The sequence below is a fragment of the Copidosoma floridanum genome, unplaced genomic scaffold (assembly GCF_036245765.1).
Source record: "Copidosoma floridanum isolate Cflo_tuat_1 unplaced genomic scaffold, Cflo_Japanese_pri ptg000019l, whole genome shotgun sequence".
In the NCBI taxonomy this organism is placed as follows: domain Eukaryota; kingdom Metazoa; phylum Arthropoda; class Insecta; order Hymenoptera; family Encyrtidae; genus Copidosoma; species Copidosoma floridanum.
In genome coordinates this window covers 15,766,230-15,786,532 of record NW_028321896.1, presented here as the reverse complement: position 1 = coordinate 15,786,532, position 20,303 = coordinate 15,766,230, and the positions used below count along the sequence as shown (strand labels likewise).

Sequence of the window (20,303 nt, the reverse complement as noted above, 5' to 3'; positions counted from 1 at the left end):
CACCTAAAGCAAAAAAGCTCGCGTCTTTTCTTCGCATCTGTTTTTTTTTCTTTTTTTTTTCTTCCATCGTTTTTATTATAATATACACAGTTTAGCGCTTATTTACACACCTGCCTCTTCCCTCTGAACTCGATTTTAGTTTATTTCATTTTTTCCACTGACTAACGCTCCACTTCGCCGAACGAAAATCTCAAGCTTCATTTTCTTTTATCTTAATTTCGGAAAAAATGGGTTACACACACCCCATACCGTGAAAATTGAGTATGCGTCAATTTTTTTTTTCTTTTTCGCCTACATTGAGCTTTTACTTTATCCACACTTAGAGATTATCCATTCGTTTGTTATTCCTCATACCTTTTTCTCACCTTCATTTGAAGTCCTTACCAGCCTGTTTTTTCCTACACATGAAAATGATTCGAATTTTCTTTCACACGCATACTCGCACTTATACGTTATAATACGCGCGTTAAAAACATATCGACGAGTAACGAATTGACAAAGCAATCACCGACAAATCTTTTGTTTTCCACCAGCCGGGCTCCGATTGGGTTATCTGACCTCTTGATCACAGGGAACAATGAAAAATTCGGCTCTTTGTTTTCAAAGATAAAAAAAAAAAAAAAAAAAAATCGGTTCGATTAACAATGTCGTTAATTCAAGGACGTGCCAACGCAACCTCTCGCTCATTGACGAAAAAGTAACACACGTGATCCGCAAAACCGTCTCCCATCGATTCATCAAATCGTCGGATTTCTTTTTTTTGTCGGAAACGTCGATTCGGCCGCACTGGCGCTTCGTCCAAGCACATGGTACAATACAGAAGAAAAAAAAAGCAACCGATAGAATTGAGCTTGCAGATCGCAAATGCGCATCAGTAGCGAAAAACCTCACAAGCTGGTGAGGAGCTCGTGGTCTTCGGAGTCACGGAGGTCGCAGCTGCTTAACTCGGGCACGAGGGCCAGGCCGAAGTTGGTGCTGGTGCAGAAGGCGACGGACTGGCGCTGGTGGCCGTGTCGACGCAACGGCACTCGAGGCTGCTCCGTCGGGGCTGCCTCGAAGTGGTGCTGCTGGTGCTGCTGTTACCTGCTCTGCTCCTCCATAACCACCTGTTTGAACACGCCCGCCGACATCTGGGATTTGACGTCGTGCGAGCCCAGCGCCGTCGTGCCGTCCTTCGCGATGAACAGCTGCAAGCCCGTGGCTGAAAATTCACATTTTTTTTCAATGGAATCTTTCAAAGGTCCATTAATGCATATAGCCATCGAGATTTACGTCGGGTTTGAATAAAGAAGCCCGTGTTCGGCCGCGATGGGATAAAAAACTCGGAGGGGATTCGCGAGAAGAAGGAAAGTCGATGCGTACAGCTATCGGGTAACTTTTTTTTAAGAAGCTCTTCTCCAAACTCCGATGAATCCATTACTTTTTTTGCCAAGCAAATTTACTTTGCGTATGAATTTCGCTTCGTTTGTTCGTTCATCTTCAAGCAGCAATTTTTTTTTTTTTTTTTAATCACTTAAATAAATTACCTCTAAAACTAATTTTACTATTTGTTTAATAATGATCCATACGACGAGCAAAAGCCGCTTCGATAAATGAGTATAGGAAAAGCTTGAAAATTAGTTGGCGCGCGATCGGTATGATGTCAAAGTTCCCTATATACTTATACACACGCCTCAGGGTCAATAAAGTTTTGGCAAACCCCGAATTTCTGCACCCGATCGAATAAGCGTTTTTTCCCGAAACTCTAGGTGTAATCGTTCACAAAATATGCTTCTTGGAGACTCTACATTTATTATTTTTTTTTTTTTTTCGTCCACCTCTGCGGTAAAAAATTAATGGCCAAACCGGATCAACCGATAAAGCGATGATGACAATGATAATGAAGATCGAGTATAGATGGAGCACTCACTCTCCGAGCTCTCGAGGACCGATTGCTCGAGATTCGTCGCTTTGATGAGTTCGTCGATGAGCGAGTCCGGGTTGACCCTGGTGACCTCGACCCTGCACAGCCCGGGGTTGACCGCGTTGTCCTCGCTGGCCTTCTTTCTCCGCTCCAGCGCCGCCTTGGCCCTGTCCAGCGAGCCGGTTTCACTCAGACCCGAGCCGCCCGACGTGTTCCTGCACAACACAAAACGCTTTAATCCCGCACGCACCCCTTTTTTTTTGTTTGTTTGTTTGTTTCGGGGTAATTCCTCTTTACGTATTATAAAATCCTTTGCGGTGGGTCATATCACTTTGAGTCGTTTGCACGTGCGTGTTTGTGTATGAGGAAAAAAAAAATGTGGGCGAGGTCCGTTGCGTTCGTCGTTATCCACAGTATACAAATGGCCCGAGAGAGCAGGGACAGTCGATCGTCTCGTCATTTTTGGGGGATTGTCGCGTGCTCTCGTCGCATATAATATATATATACGTATGTACACATTACATGGAAATGATAGCATCTAACCGATAAAGGTGAAAAAAAGAAGATGAGCGTACATGCATGGATGGAAGTTGGGAAAAAAAAAAAAAAGGTAGGGTCCGAAAGCGCTATTTTTACCAATCATAGATAATGTGAAGTAAGCAAAGCGAGCGGGGGACAGTGTAGAAGCCAAAATCCGTGCACCAATCCAAAAGCAAAACAGTTCTACGTTGCACACTTGCTGTCCAGACTATACGCGTTACTTTCGGGAGGAAATTTTTTATCGCACAGTATAATTTATCTGGAAATTAAATTTAAAAAAAAAGGAGAGAAACGCAGCCTTGCGAGCGCGTTTGTGGTAAGCGCGAGAGCAAACCGACGCGAGATGAACAAACCGGAGGAATTCGCGTTTTCACCCCCTCCGCTGCAAGAAACTCGTTTTGTGTGTACATCTGGAATTTCTCGTCCACTGGATTTTCACGGAGAAAATTAATTTATTTCTGCCGCACTTCTGCTCATGACGACAGTACCCACTGTTGAGGTTTGGAGATTTTTTTTCAACAGAAAGTATTTCAAGTACAACCGATTTTGCTATACGACTCGTTTCTACAAATGCTAAAACCGTGTTGACATTTAAGTTTTGTGACTATAACTTTGCTTCTCACAGACGATGGGAAAAGGTACAATTTTCAAATCTCAATGTTTAGTCGAACATAAATATGAGGTTTTGCAACTATATATGTATTATATAAAAAACTGTAGAAAAAGTTCATTTATTTATTAACATTTTTTTTATATGTTACTTTGTGCAGTTAACATGAGTAACGATTTCTCCCAATCAAAGTAAAGAAAAAACGTTGTAAAAATATCGCGTATACCCATAAATGCAAAGGGATTTCACGTGACTGTATAGTATTCAAAATCAAATGTTACTCTAGATTTGTATCCTATGTAAAAAAAAAAAAAAAGATGAAATATAGAAATGCGCAAATTCAAAGATATTGTAAAATAAATTCATCTCACACGAAAAACACTGACACTACATCTAATTGGCCTGTATAGTGAAAAACCACCTATAAAATCAAAATTCTCTCTAAAAAAAAAAAGAACAGTAAACAAAGAAAGAAAACTCGTGCAAATTTTCTCTAAAAACAAAAAAAAATTTTTGTTTAAAAAAAAAAGAGAGAGACTGACGGTGGGGAGACGCTGTTTCGGTGCTGGGAGGCCGTGGTGAGCAGCTCGGGCACGATCAGCGTGGTAGAGGAGGACTCCTCGGGATCCGAACTCGTGGCGACTGCCGCGAGCTTCATCCCACCCGCGCCGCAACCATCCAGCAGTAATTTGCTACGGTGTCCGCTGCCAGGGACGCCCCTGCAACCGAGTCACACACACACACAAAAAAAAAATAGGATGCACCTCTCCCCACCAAAATTGATCCTCCTGCTCATTGGGTCGTCAAAGGACATATATATTTTATCGGGTATGTTGGGGGAATCACCTTTTTGAATCGATAACGCGTACTTATGTCGTTAGACTCCAACAGCTATGATAATCGGCGTGTTGTCACATACGTCAAGTGCACATGGATGAGCAGTTTATGTATATAAAGACAAGATGTATAAGGTGAAACACAAAAAAAAGACCCAAAATGGTTGTGATACCTGCAGCGGTGGTCGATGCGAGATGTGAGACGAAAGTGAATTCATCACCGATGTGACGTAATAATGGCGAGCCGATAAAGAGTCGAGACGATACGTGAGCGGAAAAAATATGAGTCATCTCCGTTTTTCGTGTCGGTGTACATGCGAATCAAGTATTTTTTTTTTTTTATTACGTGAGCGTTCCAAGTTGGCGATGATTAGATTATACGATCGGCGATGAGTGAATTATGGTCCGGACTACACAATGAGAGATAACGTACAAGTACACATTTATATGATAATACTGTTGTTGACTCATGTGCAATAAATATATCTATCGTGTATTGACAATTTTTCTTTAAAAACAAAACCTTTATTGTAAATATATTATATATACATGTATGATAGTGATCTCGCTGTGTTAAAGTGTAGTGTGAAAAACACAGCTGAAACCCAATCAAAAGTACATAGTGGAGTACTGTCGTGGTGTATAAAGAGCTTTGAAGGTATATTAAATTGAGATGAAAAAAAAAAAAAAGAAAAATAACCAAAGCAAAAAAAAACTTCAGCTCGAGAGAGCAGTGCTTGATTAAAAAAAAAGCTACATTTCGCATTCCGTGCATTATATAATAGACACACCCATACTCCATGCACTATGTTATTAATATTTTGAAAGGACGACCAGATGTGCACGTGAGCCGTGTACATACGTCCCTTCAAGTCGTCGCTTTTCACGGGAGCATTAAAACGAAAGATTTGCAAGACGCGGTGGTAACGTAATGTATGCAGTATACCTCGCAAGAGCTGTCGCGTCGAGTGAGTATATAATTATTCGGTCCAACCAGCGCCATCATAGCGCAGGATATACGTAAGCTTTGGCCCATACGCAGCGCAAGCTCGGGCTTTTCTCTGTGTACAAGCGTGCCGTATGGAATATTGGCCTCTCCACTTTCGAAAAGCCAGCCATGCACGTGTTACATAATACATACGCCGGCTTTCGTGCTTGCACGTCGTCCATAGATTTCGCTTCATTGTGTCGGCAATAATCAAATTTTAGTGCACACCCACACATATACATGTATTGAATTTTCGTTGGAGCAGTAAGACAAACGCCGTTTAGGTCGCGATTATTTCCATCGAGGCTCGCGTGAGCACGTACATATACATAATAGTGTGCGTACAGCGACCGATTGAAATCTCGAGCCGGATCTCAATTGTATCCGTGATGGCTGGGATGCGCGCGTGTAGTATATAGCTTCTTGAGCTGCCGACGCGAGCTATGAAAAGCGGCACTGTTGGGCTTCGGGATAACCCGCGCTTTGGTGCACTGTTCTCGGAAATACACGGAAATAAGATTTAAAAAAAAAAAACTTAATTAGGAAAAAAAAGTCGACAATTAGCAATAGCTGTATATATGCGTATAGGTAGGTAGTTATATTACGCTCGTATTGGCAGAAGTGTCGCGCCGGTGATGCAACACCTCGATTGACTATTAAGTGTCGCTATAAAAAAAAAAAAAAAACGCTCGTATAATCTCACGAATGGCTCGAGCTTACGTGTGATCAAACCATCGGTGTAGCTCCTTTTGGATGGTGATTTCAGTGCTACTATAAAAAAAAAAAAAAAGGCAAATTAAAATCTAAATGCCATATGTCAAGACTCTACGTGCCAAAAGAGCAGAGAACATTTTTCTCGTCAGCGCAAGTAGGAGTGTAATGTGCAATATATGCACAATCTAAGCCCAGCAACTGTGTATATAAAGTCTCTACAGAGCAGTGATACAAAAGCTTCGAGCAAAGCATCACAGAAGCATCAGAAAATTGTCGGACCTCCACGTATACATTATATTTATGTAATATAGTGACAAGAACTATAGGCACAATCGAGCATTAAGAGAAATACTGAAAGCTCGTGCATCTCGGAGTTTACCGATCCATCGGGTAAGTACAAACTCTTTGTGGTGAAAAAAAAATCCAAGTTTGTGCTAAAATTTTACAGGTAGTTGTAAGGGGTGCATCGTTGAAATAAGTTTCAAGGAGCGTTTGGACAGGAACCATGTATACCCCATGTTGGCCAAGTTCTATCAGTGCATTTCTCGTCCAAAAACACACTAGAGCTTAAACAGATAATCCACGGTGCTTTGTGATGCATTGTTTCGCAAGCGTGTGCAAAAAAAAAAAAAAAAAAAAAAAAACCAGCCAAACTCACGTGTATTCATACATAAAGCGTATAGCACACATGTAAGCTGTGTCGTGTGAATTTCGCAAACAAACAGAGTCACATGCGAGAAAGTGCAAAAACGTCAATAAATAATTATTCAAGTACAGATATGATTTTAATAAAAACAAGAAAGCTCAGCATCGCAGTCGCCTCCCATCGTGCGCATCTCCCAAAGATTTATACACTGCAGTTAAGTGCCCTCGGCTCCGCTTGCCCCTCCGTAAGAAACTACAAGTATATATAGAGGGTAAACAATCAGGCGCCATCGGGCCCGTACTATATACACCCCAAAACGGACATAAAGCCGAGCCGTGTCGTTGTGTCCATGCCGCCTCGTGACCTACCTGCTGCAGTACGACTGAGCCGTCGGGGCGGCTGTGGCAATGTAGGACGGCCCGTGCAGGGGATCGGGCGACGACACGGCGCGCGCCTGCTCGGCCAGCCTCAGCATCACGGGACTGCTCGACTTGCCGGCCAACTCGATGCAGTCGTACGTCTTCGAGGACACGGTCACCCGCCTACCATACCCCAACAGCGTCCTGCTGCTGCTGTTGTTGTTGTTGTTGTTGTTGTTGTTGTTGTTGTTGTTATTGTGGTTATTGTTGTTGTTGTTATTTTGGTTGTTGGTAGTAACAACACTGCCACCTCTGGTCTTCTTGTTGACGTGATTATCGTTGTTGTTGTTGCTGTGGTGGTGGTGGTGGTGGTTGAAGGGCACGCGAAATTCGGGGTTCTTTGTCGGGGTGAGGCCGTTGCGCTGGTTGGGAGTGTGGGAGAGCGCGAGAGAGGACGAGAGCTTCGGTCGCAAGAGGGAGGAGGAGGAGGAGGAGGAGGTCGGGGTGCCCGTGGAGCCGAAACGCGAGCGGGGTACCACGAGGCTGAGGGGCGAGGGTGGGGAGAGGGTCAGATTGTGGGTGTCCTCGTTGATGATGGCCCTGGTGTCGGGGACCTCGAGTAGTTTGGAGCAGGACGGGGGTGCGCCCGCGTTGCCCCCGCCACTGGTGCCGTTGGTGGTGCTCGCGGTGTTGCTGGTGGCCCCGTTCGGGGTGTCCGGCTGGTTTGAGAGGCTCGGCAGACGCGGCGCCCATACCGGCCAAGAGGGCGACCTACGAACACATCAAGGAAGGTGACACTCGTCGCAGGGCTACGCACCCTTTTTTTTTTCTTTTCTTTTCTTTTCTCTCCCTCTTTCGCTCGACATTGCTGGGGAGTTTTTTTTTCTCCAATTGATCCAAGCTGGGTGCGCTACTGCTTACGTTGGAAGAGCGGGGGTTTCTTCTTTACAAAATATGGTTTCGAGCAAATACATATAGTACCAACTGGTTTGTTGCACAATAAAAATCGTAAATTATGCGAAAAAACAAAAATAAACATCCAACGTCTTCTAAACATTGCATGTTAGTTTTATTAAATAATCAGGCGACATTCATCTACCAATCTATTTATATATATATATAATATAAAACATCGATAAAAGGAACGAAAAAAAAAAAAAAAAAAAACACATCAACACTACGCAACAACAAACTTGTCAGGCAGTGTAACACATAAATATATATATATAAAGTGTCTAAAGCAGCGGTAATTGGTGCCAATCGCAGCAAAAAAAAAAGGTGCAAGACAGAGCTGTTTGTATATATAACATATCGTGTGTACCTATACTCGTGAAAAGCGCTATTTTGAAGAAACAAAAAAAAAAAAAAAAAATCCAAACAGATTTTGCTATTGAAATAAAAATCAACCTTTTCCGGGAAAAATGTTTGAAACATATGAGTGATTGTTCAAAGTCATGTATGGGATGAAGTAGGTGTTTTTTAAAATTCATAAAATTTTACGGGCCACCAACTTTTTATACGAACATGTGCATATATGCGTGTCAATGATACATGTTTATTTACAGTGACGCTCTCTTAACTTCTGTTATTAGCGAAAGTGCATGTTTTTCCTATCGATTGTAGACTGTTGGACACACGCTTCGTTTAATTTGAAGAAGACTACAGCACTGAAATTGTCGAAATCGCAAGGGGTTATGGTGTACCTATAGTAAAAAAAAGGGGGGGGGGCCTCTCGAGTCATCCACCATGAATGACGAAAGAAATCCCCAGGCGGGTGAAATGACCAAAGCCCGCGTGAACCCCATCGAAAAATCCACCCCCAAACAACAACCACAGGGTCGACAGACTCTTGCCTATAAAAGTACAGTTGCTACATTGTGTATACGGTGGGGGGGGGAGGAGGGGGGTGGTCAGGTGGAAGAGGGTCCCGGGGCAAGTTCGGCGCCTCACCTGATGTGTCCGCTGTCCCCGCCGCTGCTGCTCTGCCGGCTGTGTTGGCTGTGCGAGTTGAGGCTACCGTAGCCCGAGCCCTTGCTCAGCTGGCTCGTGTTGCTGCTGTTGCGCGAGTGCCCGGACTCAGCGTGGCCGGCCTCCTGCGACACTTGCCCCTGAGGCTGTTGCTCGCCGATGCTCGCCACGGCCATCGACGTCGTCGTCGTCGTGTTGTTCGTCGTCGCGTTGCTCGACGCGGTAGTGAGGGTCGTCGCCACCGCCGACAGGGAGCCCGATGACATCGGGAGGAGCTCGTTCAGCGTCATCGCGTCCCCGCACGACGCCTCGGAGCCGCTCAGCAATTCTGTCGGGTTGTTATAAATACACGTTTTTTCACCACAACGACAAGGACGCTCGCTTTTGTTTTTCATTGGGATTTAAAAGGAAAAAAAAAAAAAGAAAACATTGTTGTTCATGCAAAACGGGGTGAAAAAAAAAACTCCCCCAAAACCAGAGGGAGGGGTTGGGGGTGGGGTGGGGGATGTCTGTTTGTTTGTTTACCGGAGGTAAAGAGGGCCGGCCTCTTTTTCGGAAGACTGCCGAAGCCGCTGCTGGTGCTGGCTATGCTGCCGGCGAGCGAGCCCGTGGATACGTAGTCCTCGCGGTTGCTGGCGCACCTGTCGGGACCTACGGCGGTCGCCTCGTCGTCGTCCACGGTCTCGACGGGCACGACCACGGGCACGACCCCCGGTGGGCCGGGCACCGTCAGCTGCATCTGCTTCGGCGACGGCGACGGCCTATCATTTATATATATGTATATTATGTACTCTCATTCGCTACACTCCAACGCGCGATACTTGTACGCAACTGTTTGACGAAGAGAAAAAAAAAAAAGGGGGTGGTTGGGGGGGTACTTACACTTTGAAGAGGATGTCGCCCGAGAGCATGTTCATTTTGATGGCGACCCTGAGCATGGAGTTGTCCTGGCGGTGCCTCGCGTCGTAGCCCTCGAGTAGACACCTCCTCCGGCAGAGACCAGCTCCAGCGAATTCGGCCAAGTTCAGGTCGGTGAAACCGAGCTTTTGGAAGGACCTGCCTCCTTTGGATTCCTGCAAGCATTTTACAGTATACTTTCATGTTTCGCGCATAATGCGTCACGAGGGTTACATTATTTATCTTTTGTGTGCAATATATTGAAGGAGAAAAAAGTACCAATCATGATTTTCAATGGATAAAGGTACAATCTCGAAAGTATGTGAATTCTATTGATGTTATCTAAAGTTACGTTTTTCAACCTATACTAATCTCTTTCTCGGTGTGTGAAGGAGAAAAACAACAAGGAAAGTGATTACGATTTGTTTCTTTTAATTCATTATACAGGATATTTACAAAAAATTTTATTTTAATCGAGATTGAGATAGTACACCTCTTTAAAATGCAAAATCAATATGGTACGTGTTTTTATTTTTTATTTTTTCGTTTATTCATTGTTGATACGCACAAGATACTTTATGCGTAAAGAGCTCAATAACAACGATAATGAAACTCAGCGTTTCAAGGAGGGGACAAGAGTTTGACGTTCGGTATATTGGCCTCCAAGTCGGCCACAACTAAATTTACACTTGACTGTGCAGGAATAATGAAATCCTGAGAAATTCAGTGAGGAGAGTTGTTTCAAAGTCCTGTTATGGGGTGAATAATATAGACTACATTTTATAAAAAAAAAAAAAAAAAAAAAAAACTTTCCATTGTATACGTAACACAATATTGCAAGTGAAAAATTCAACTAACCTTTCTAACAGATATTCTTAATATACATGGGTCGAGTACACCCGTCGATGCATTGGCACTCATTTTGCAGAGGAACTTGAACGTGGCGTTCCATCTCACCGTGTGCTCTTGCACTTCCTCCCTGTAATTTAAACAAAACAAAACAAAAACGTAAGTATGAATGTATTGGTACCAATTATCATGATTTTCTTATTATTATTACACAAAACTCTAAGTCAAGCTATATTTAAACAATAAATAATCTCATCGAAAAACAATAACCCCCCGTTTTATAGTAATAAAATCAAATACCTATATTATATTTACAAGTTAATATTAATAATTAAATATACAGAAACAGCATGCTCATAATCACTGCACCTATAAATACACACGCCGTGCAACTTTAAATATCTTCTCCTCGCCTTCAAATTATTAAGATTCGCGTGTGTTCCCTGGGCCGAATCGGCTGTATATACCAGTTAGATCCGACGAGATTCAACTCCTACATCCTGCGCGTGGGAGGAGGAGGGGTGAGACATGTAGTGACGACAACGAGGGGGGAGGGAGGTAAAACGTCAGCAGTGCTCGTGAAATCCCGCGTGTGATGCTGGAAGACGGCCAAAACTTCCGCGCACAGCTGTCTCCCTGCCGCTGGGCAGTGTACGTCACTCTATATACGTATATTAGCACGTGACTCGCGAGGAGAGTCGTCACACGTAATATGTTATTATACGTGTATACGCACTCGACCCTAACCGACGTGTATGTACAGCGTTTTGCGCGTATCCTTTGTATAACGTATATGTTACTAACGGGATTTGCACAGGCTAATCCCTGCGGGATGAGAAAAAGCACGATCGAGGCCTCGTTGTTGCGAGAGAGGCCAACCGTTGGAGCACCGAAGCTCCTTTGTGCTTCGAACCATTAGAGAGCTTTTGTCTTTTTTAAAGCTCTTTCGTTCCCTTTCTTGAATTTTTCAACAATTTGCTCTCGTCAAGCACGCGCGATCGCTCTCTCCGTTAAATGAGCTATGTTTTCGATTTTCATTACCAGGGACATCTAAAAGCACAGACGAGCTTGCGTTTGTTACATTCATGACGTATTTTTTTTTTTTTTTTTTTTTTTTTTTAGCTTCAGGTGCTACGTGCGTCGCGCGATAATTAATTCAGAAAAGAAAGTGAAAATTACTCGAGGTACACTTGAATATTCGCAGCTGATGACGACCCGTGTGTCAGTTACTGAGGTGGTGATGATGAGGCGACGAGACAGTTACTGTGTCAGGGACGTAGAAAGGGAAAGTTGGGTTGTTGCATATATATATATAATCGGTAGTGTGGCAGAAGGATATTGTACATAACTATGGGCTTTACTTTACCTTTTTCTTTATCCCGAGAGCCTTTTTTGTTGATTGACGTATAAATTTAACAAAAAGTTTAATGCGCTTTAATTACGAGGCAACAATGATTCGTCATACATATACGTAAAACAGATGTCTGATGTGAAAATTTAAGATACCGGGTTGAAATTTAATTAACGTGGATGTATTACATTAATTGGAAGCCGCAAAACGTGGACGCAAAAATTAATGCGTACAGAAACGCGATACTCGTGGGCTCAGTGTAGGAATTTAGGGTACGAGAATAATATTCATTTAATTAATTTTCACATATAGACGTTATTACGAAAATTAAAATGCAACGTCAAGGTAAAAGTAGAAATTAAAATTTAATTTCTTACTTTTTTCCACTTTAATTTAATGGTTCAGTGAAAGTTGCGTCAATTTAATTCAAGTATTAACAATTATTTATAGAAATCACAATGGGAGATTCAACTGAATAATATGAAACTCTTTCGTTGGTGTACACTTGTAAAATTCTCGTGCTCATATAAAGGTCAAAAGAGCCGATAAAAGTATACGGATGCAAATGGAACTTCATTATAAGCACAAACGCGGGGGGGTCCTTTTCGCGCCTCGCTCCTTTTGTGCATTTTTTATCATGCATCTACTTTACTTTGCTCTTTATCTTCACCCCATTATGAATTTCCTTTGAATCCGTCTTTTTATCATCATCTCCAATTGTATCCAACACCCCTACACATATATACACATCATCCATTCCTCTTTTTCAATCGGAATACATGAATAATAAGCAAACACGGAGATAGTCATTTTTTTTCACTCGTACGGACAAAAGCAAAACTGTGCAAAGAGCAGTTTTCATCGTACGCGATGCGAAACTATTACGGGTAATTCAACATGAAAGACGATTAAAGGGTATTGATACAGATTACGAGCAGAATAATTAGCAGTGTACACGATGATGACGATGATGTGGGTGTTTACATTGGTCGAGAGTGTGAGAATAGATGGCCGAGAGCTATTGTTTCATTTTTTTTCTTTTTTCCTGATTTCATGGCACGAGAGTATAACCGTACATAATACATATTAAATAAGAAAATTGGAATTTTCAATACTTGCATTCGTTATCTCGATTCGAGTGGTAAATTAAGCTCGCTAGGTGTAAATTTTTTTTTTGTTTCTTCTCAAAACTAAATTTCCCCCTCGAGAATCGCTTACGAGTCGTAATTTGTATCATTTTCATATACGTATGAAAAAAAATACGCTTGATTAGCACTAATGACGGCTCATCTCCACATACGCACGATGCACACGTATACCCGCGATTTTATCTACTTCAACGAATCAAAAACTCCCACTGTACAACGTGTATGTAATGTATAACACACATGTACCCATCATCATCACCTATATTTGTAAATAAAGAGCTGTAGCACACCGCGTGGCCAACCAAGCCGCGAGAGGACAAATTGAATTAGGTGTGGCCGGGATTATTTGCATCAGCCCACGGTATAATCCCCGCGGGTATAATTCACCTTCGCTGCTGTGTCTTAACCCGATTTGCTTGATCAGCCGTACTTTGCTATATCATTGCGAGGAAAAAAAAAAAAAAAAAAAAAAGAAAATACAAAGGCGTCAAATTGACTTTTCCCCAAGGAGAGGTAGGCGCGTCGCGTTTCCCCTGCCCTCGATCGATCCTCCTCCTCCTTCGGGAGCGATAGGACGTTTCCTGTTATCCCATCCCCCGTGGGACTGGAGCGTCTTTTTTTCTTGTTCCGCTCAGAAGCTCATTAAAAACGACGCTGCCATCTCCATTTCCGGTGTCGCCTCGTAGATACTCCTATCTGCACCTCGCAATTGAACGTTTTTGTGCCTCACTTGGATTATTACTGCAAATTCCTTTCCTTTAACTACAACTGTCCGGAGACACGTGGTGATCAATACCACCTCTCTTTTCCGACGACGACTGGATTTGCTCGAGCTTTTGGAACAATGGAGGCTCAGTGCGGATGATTATGTACATGTATCCGATGCTCTTCGAAGAGGAATGTGGGTGGGTGCCCTTGTGAAGATCCGATGTACACATAATACATTACGCAGGCGATTTTGGTAATTGCAAAAAAACAAAAAAAAAAATCTAATATCTCTTCTGCGGATGAGTTTCCAACTCTTATATGTTTGACGTAGGCGGTGTATTTTTGTATAAATAACGCGTGCGGTCGAAAAAACAACTCGACTCATCGACCGACTTGTTATCCCCATTTGCAATACCCACCGACCTCGACAAAACAGAGAGGGATCAGCAAAGAAACGGCGGTAAAAGCTCCGAAAAAGAATTTACAGCCTCTTACCCTCGAGCGCGCGATGAATTTATCTTGGCGATGTTATCCTCCAGATACCCTTAAATTCACTAGAACGCGCGCGGAAAAGGGGGAGTGGAGCACAAAGTATATACCGAAATAAAAATTGCGTCCCGCACAAAAACACGTGCTCCGGTCTCTTTATCCCCGGGGAAGGAGTTCCCGCTTTGGTTTTTGGTTCTTACTTATGTATGTATATCGTGTTCGCGAGTAGAGTTGGACGTCACATCGGGGGTGGAGGGAGGATCAGGTTGGCCGAAGATACACACGCCCTTCGTTCAAGGAGAGAGCGGGGGGTGGGGCAGGGGATGGGTATCCTTCGCGCCGGGCGGGGTTGGTTGTCAAGGTCGTGCGCGAGAGAGAAAGGGATTTTCGACAAATCGCCGAGACCAAGAGAGAGAGAGAGGCTTGGATTAATAAAGAAGAGGAGTCAAAATGAAATACTCCTTTTTTTTTCCTACTGCAGGCTTGGCCCTCTATACTTATATTAAATTTCATTATGACCGGGGAAGATTTTTTTTTTGTTCTCTTTCACGTGATTTTATTATCATTAAGTGAAAAAAAAAAAAAAGAGTTCTTAATTCTACTGGTATGGAGACAATGGAAATACTTGAATTAAACGTAGATGATAATGTAATGCTTACCAAGTTTAGTTTTACACTGTATATTAAAGTCGGTTTTGTATTACCTTACCAAACAAAACTTGGTAATTGTTACATTTTCATATACGTTTCATTTAATAGATTATCATCAAGAAATAGTATCATAATTAAATTCATTTCCCAAAATAGTTCAACGCTCGTGAGAAATTACGGATTATTGCCTCCGAAACGGGGATTTTTCGAATTCAGCCGTTTATTCCCAGTTCCCGACTGCCTCGACCTTATCTCGACAGCCCTCCAACGCGGAAACTTATGAGATAAGCGCTTCTGGGATTAGGGGTTGGAACTGTCTTCACAGTTTGATCGATGGCAGGTGATTTGTTAAATTAAACGTGAAATGAGTTTTTTGCCTCCAAAAGTATTGCAATGAATGTCCAAAATGGTATTTCTATTGTTCAAATACAGGATTTTAGAAATATTACGCAAAGCAACATCAAATAAGAAAATGCAAATCAGTAAGTTAAAAAAACATATGGGTACCAAATTAACATGTTATAGGCAATCATTCCTGTGAAGAAATTATCTGATAAGGATCGCTTTGCAAAATCTGCCTCATTAAAACACCCCAAATTTATTATAGCTCCAATTTTTTTAACATCTACAGCTAAAATAATAAGAAAAAAAAATCTCACGAAAACATAAAGAACAGGAACTGTTACGAGGAGCCAAAAGAGCTCCAGGAACATGAAAAAAAAAAAAAAAAAGCGGACGTGACGCTGCGCGACGTTGGACGAAGATGAACATGCACGTTTGCGTTGAAGCGATTACTCAATAGTTATTACACGCATTACTTCGTATTACGAAAACACACACTCTCACACTTGATTATCTTGCACTCAACTGGTATACACACTACGCGTTTAGCGAAACCTACGAACAAAAGGAACGAGCTTTTATCATCTGTGCTTGCAAGCTCGCCCACCCAAGCGAATAAACTGTGGCGCGACGTTCAAATCTTTGCAAATAGAGGAAAAAAAAGAAAGAAAGAAAAACAAAGCGGCACTTGCACCGTTTAAACATGTATATGAAACAAAAGGTGCAATGTTACAGAAACCAAAACACGTGTGTGTACCCTCAAAAAAAAAAAAAAAAAAAAAAAAAAAAATCGTCATTCAACGTTTGAACTTTGAAACAAGCACGTAGGTACGAATGCACTCGCAGTGGAGGGAAGGGGAGAGAGAAAGAAAAGGAAAGGGGGGCTGGCTCTGACGTCACACTTGGTCGTTGTCGTTCAAGTTTCCGGCTCGTTCGGCTCTTCCCTCGGCAGCCCCCGTTACATAAACATGAAAGCACAACACACACACACACACCCACACAAAGGCGTTATACCTATATAGACGCGAAAGCAAAAGTTCGCCGCGGAACTATTGTGCCGACCTTCGAGCCAATTACCGCGACGCTTGGAAACCGGGCCACACGCTCTCTCTCCCTCCATCTCCCTCTTGTGGATTATACACACTGCATATACAAAATACATCCATTCACGCAGAGTAACCATACATAGAAGCTCTGTCGTTACGTACAATGCATATAATAGGCAGAGGGGCCTCGCGTGGCGGAAGGATATAATATACGTAGGTGGACCGGCCGGAATCATGTACAACTATGCGGTTGCACGGGTGTACGTAAAACGATGCAGATACGTGGGTGGTGTACGCGAGCTCGGAAAACGCGTCGCACCAAAACGTGCGTCCGCAAACAGAGGCCGATGAGTGCAAAAGGGGGCGACTTTTTTTTTTTTTGCCTCGGATCGACGGATTTTGTTGATTCAAAAAGGTGCAGACATGATCATATCTATATGTATCGATAGATTTTCCATCTACTATCCCCATTGAAAGCTTTGAATTGGATTTTAAATGAAAACTCGTACACTTATGTTGTACTGTACAACTTGTTTGTCTTTGTAATCAAGAGAGATAAGGAAAATAAAAGAGTTACCCCTGTTATACGCGTATTGTTTTATACTTCCTAAAATGATAACGAATAACCCCCCATTTACCGAAAATTATGCACACACACCACTGCTAGTAATATTTCCCGTCGCAACAAAACCGAGAACAAAACGTTGCGGCTTGATGTTAGTACTTACATTAGTCTTTCGGGAAACCCTATTGGGATAATTGAATACACGTCGTGCCCTCTACACACACGCATACGTAGAAAATCGGCCTTGACAGTTGACACCATTTTTTCCGTCCTAATGACACACTATACTGTGTTACACTGTGTGCTCATACACATGTATTGATTCGAGAGCTATACACTGCTCACGTATTCTGAGGAAACGTCGATTCTATGGTATATACCTATGGCGCTATTAGGTATACCTATACTCGTGTGATTTGCCATGATGATATCTGACCGAGGTCTTGGGCCAATCCTCCAAAAACGTTCGTCGCGTGTGAAACTTACATTTTTTAATTTACATTGAACACGGATCGAATTACCGAATCATATGCGATGTAAAAAATTAGTTTTGCAAAATGTCACGTGACGATTCTGTACATGTATAATCGTACGAATAAAAAATAAAATGTTTTTTTTTGTGACTTTGTTACAGTGTATCGGGGTACTCGTGTAAAAAATATAAGCGACAAAAAAAAACAACAATCGATACATGTACATGCTTGTGACGTTAGACCCGATGCACGCACGAGAGAGCACCCACGATGATGGTACATTAAACTTTGAGCTGCAAGTACGTACTATGGGGGAAAAAAAAAACACATTGCAAGTGCATGACGTTAATATTGATAACGACGTCGTTGCAATACACGTATACGCCACTTGCGTGGGTGTATTTAATTATGAGTGCAGCGAGAGAAGTTTAACCATACTGTGCTTTCAACTAAACTAGTTAATGTAAATTCAAACTTGTACACAGCGAAGTAGTTATCACGAAAGTATGAGGCCGAGATTGACGGTAATTACAAAAAATCGCCAGGCGACCCACTCGTGTCGTTGTTATATATACTTAGTCGTCGTTGACATAAAAACACACCGTGATTGCGGACTTACCTATACTTTTCTCATTAATGTCGAAAGTACAATATCTGCTGTAATGCATTGCAACAACTTTGTAGTAATTTTGCAAAGTTATCTATACGGTTTGGATTATTGTGCAAGATTAAGTCGGAATTTCGACAAATATACCCGAGACTCTTTTGTGCAGGCTCGGCCACTTTATGCTGGATACAATCGGAAGCAAAAAGGATTTTTCGTATGGTATTGGCACCGTGTCGCGCGCAATACGACAAAAAAATTTTAAAATCCGATATCCACGCGTGCAAGCTCGAGCACAAAAAAAAACAATTTCCCTCGATTCTTTTTTTTTTTTTTTCCTCACCCACGCGATTTGTGTCCATTATTGACTTCTTATCGTGTATTATACGCAAAAACGTCGTCCAACGGAGTCGAGCTTGCAAATACGCGCGCGCGCTCGGTGCGACGACAAAAAATCTTTTCCTTTGTTTTTTCCCCCACCAAGTGCCGAGCAAGAAAAGAACCTTCGCAAAAGTAATTACAATAGTCGGCGGCAATCGCTCGGTACTTTTCAATAGCCCCGATCGAAAGAAACGCGGAAAAGCTCTCGTTCCTTATACGGGTACCCCTGGAAAATAAATAAACAGCACAAAAGAGTGTATGTACACACGGAAGCTATGATGCTCGGGGAAAATTGAAAGCTCCCCTTGGGCGCGTGCACTGAAATAAGAAACACGTACATGATGATGTACGAAAGGGTGAAAGAACGCGAGTAAGTACAATATATGTGTGTACAAGAGAAGCGAGTCACGAGGTCAGCGGCGACGCTGGCAAGACACGTGTATGGGCTGTAATAGCCCATCTGTTTGCTCGCCCGAACGGTCCCGTACTTATATACGAGGGTAACCCAATATCTTTTCCTTCTTATCGCTCGACCTTTTTGACATTTTCTCGGGAATTTCTTCTCCTTTATGGTCTGTTTTGTGTGTGTGACTCGGTCTTTTTGAAAGGGGGAAGAAATGAAACCATTGTTACAAAAAAAAGCTGCTTTGAATTATCAGAGTAATTAAATTTTACCAACAATTGAGCAAAAATTCAAAAGAGCTTAGAAATCAGTTGCCGACGATCTGCTGTTATTAAGAGCCCTTTTGCAGTTATTCCAAGAAAATGTAAATGCCACGTACTTTATACATACACTCTCCTGCGCTTATTGTTGTGTCATAGCAATCCCTTACAATGTACGTGTTGAGTTTTTCCACGAAAAATGTTCAATTACATGTTTGAAAGTAAAATTTGTTTATACTTTATGCAACATGAATTTAACAAATGGGACAAGTCATCTTTACCCTGTAGAAAGTCGCTGATGGTCGTACATTTTTTTCATCATTTAGGAATTTCGGGAAATTTTGTTTGTTATTCACTGTTTTTTTTAGCAAACAGTTATAATATTCAGAAATGCAAAAGGTGCTTACAAACGCTACTTGCTGAGAAAAACCTTCAAGTCTAGATAAAAAATAACAGATAATTTTTTTTTTTTTTTTTTTCATTTCAAGCGTAACACAGAATAGAAAAAAGGACACTACTGGAAGAGGCAAAAAAAAATCTGATGAGGAAAAAGCCACTTTTATTCCGATGCACGTACCCATCATGTGCACATTCATCGCGCGAAGAGTAACAAATTTTCGAGCTCTCGCAGCTGCACACATCAGCTGTTGGTCTAAAGTTGCGCAACTCTCGCGGGTTCAATTATCGTCCCGCACAGGTACCGCACGGAATCGAAAAAAAATCAAGAAAGAAAAAAAAAAATGTGCACTGACCGTCCTGTTGATGTTATTGCGTCGCGCGTGTGTGTAATTACCGAGACGCAAAGTGTAGGTATATGACTGGGTATTTTTTTCAAACCTACTTCGTACTCTGAAGTTCGTTTGGCGTGCAATTTTTTTTTTTTTTTCGGACAGAATGAAAAAAAAAAAAAAAAACGTAAAAAATTAGGATGCAGGAAACAATACATTTTTCGTTTAGTCGAGATTGTTTATTACGTTGATAGATTAGAAATTATACTCTTCTATCATTAGACCGACAACTTTTGAGATAACCGCGAACATAATTATATCAGACTGCCAAAATACCCGCATTTGTGGGAAAAAAGAGATCACGAGTAGATGATGGTACCGGTTATTTATCTGAGCTGTACAACTACCACATGATTGTAAGACCACCTCTCGTAACTGCGACGGCACGCGACAGTATAGTCAAAGCAAAAATAGAATACAGAGAGTAACAAATATACTTATGAGGAGCCCTTACGCTCACGTATCAATATACGTATATAGTTATATACCCCTTTGGCACGAGCTCGCGTGGGCGCATTGTACATACTATGTTTCCCGATGGAATCTCAACCGTATAGATACATTACCGCGATCGATCCACGTAACTGTACGCGCCGCGCTGCACGAGCTTACGTGTAAAGCTCTCTTATACTTATACGTACTACTCCGCTGTCTGTACTGCTTCTTTAAATAGACACCGGCCCAATCTATTTCCGGCCCTGCCGGGGGTGCACGGCGTTCGGTTCCATTTATGCCGCCTTCAAAGGCATCACCGTTTTGGAAACGAGGGTGTAAATACCGACCGT

The 20,303-nt window shown here is 42.2% G+C and overlaps 1 protein-coding gene across 1 annotated transcript in view; it reads right to left on the bottom strand.

Moving 5' to 3' along the window:
- Positions 1-607: 607 nt before the first annotated feature.
- Positions 608-20,303, bottom strand: part of LOC106636660 (uncharacterized) — a 70,005-nt gene continuing 50,309 nt past the window's right edge. Inside the window, exons 3-10 of the mRNA XM_014349129.2 lie at positions 10,320-10,440; positions 9,447-9,637; positions 9,090-9,325; positions 8,547-8,892; positions 6,606-7,367; positions 3,596-3,772; positions 1,910-2,118; positions 608-1,201 (exon numbers count right to left, since the gene is read on the bottom strand). Coding sequence (XP_014204615.2) covers positions 1,080-1,201; positions 1,910-2,118; positions 3,596-3,772; positions 6,606-7,367; positions 8,547-8,892; positions 9,090-9,325; positions 9,447-9,637; positions 10,320-10,440 — 2,164 coding nt within the window. The 3' untranslated portion in view covers positions 608-1,079. The remainder of the gene's footprint in view (positions 1,202-1,909; positions 2,119-3,595; positions 3,773-6,605; positions 7,368-8,546; positions 8,893-9,089; positions 9,326-9,446; positions 9,638-10,319; positions 10,441-20,303) is intronic.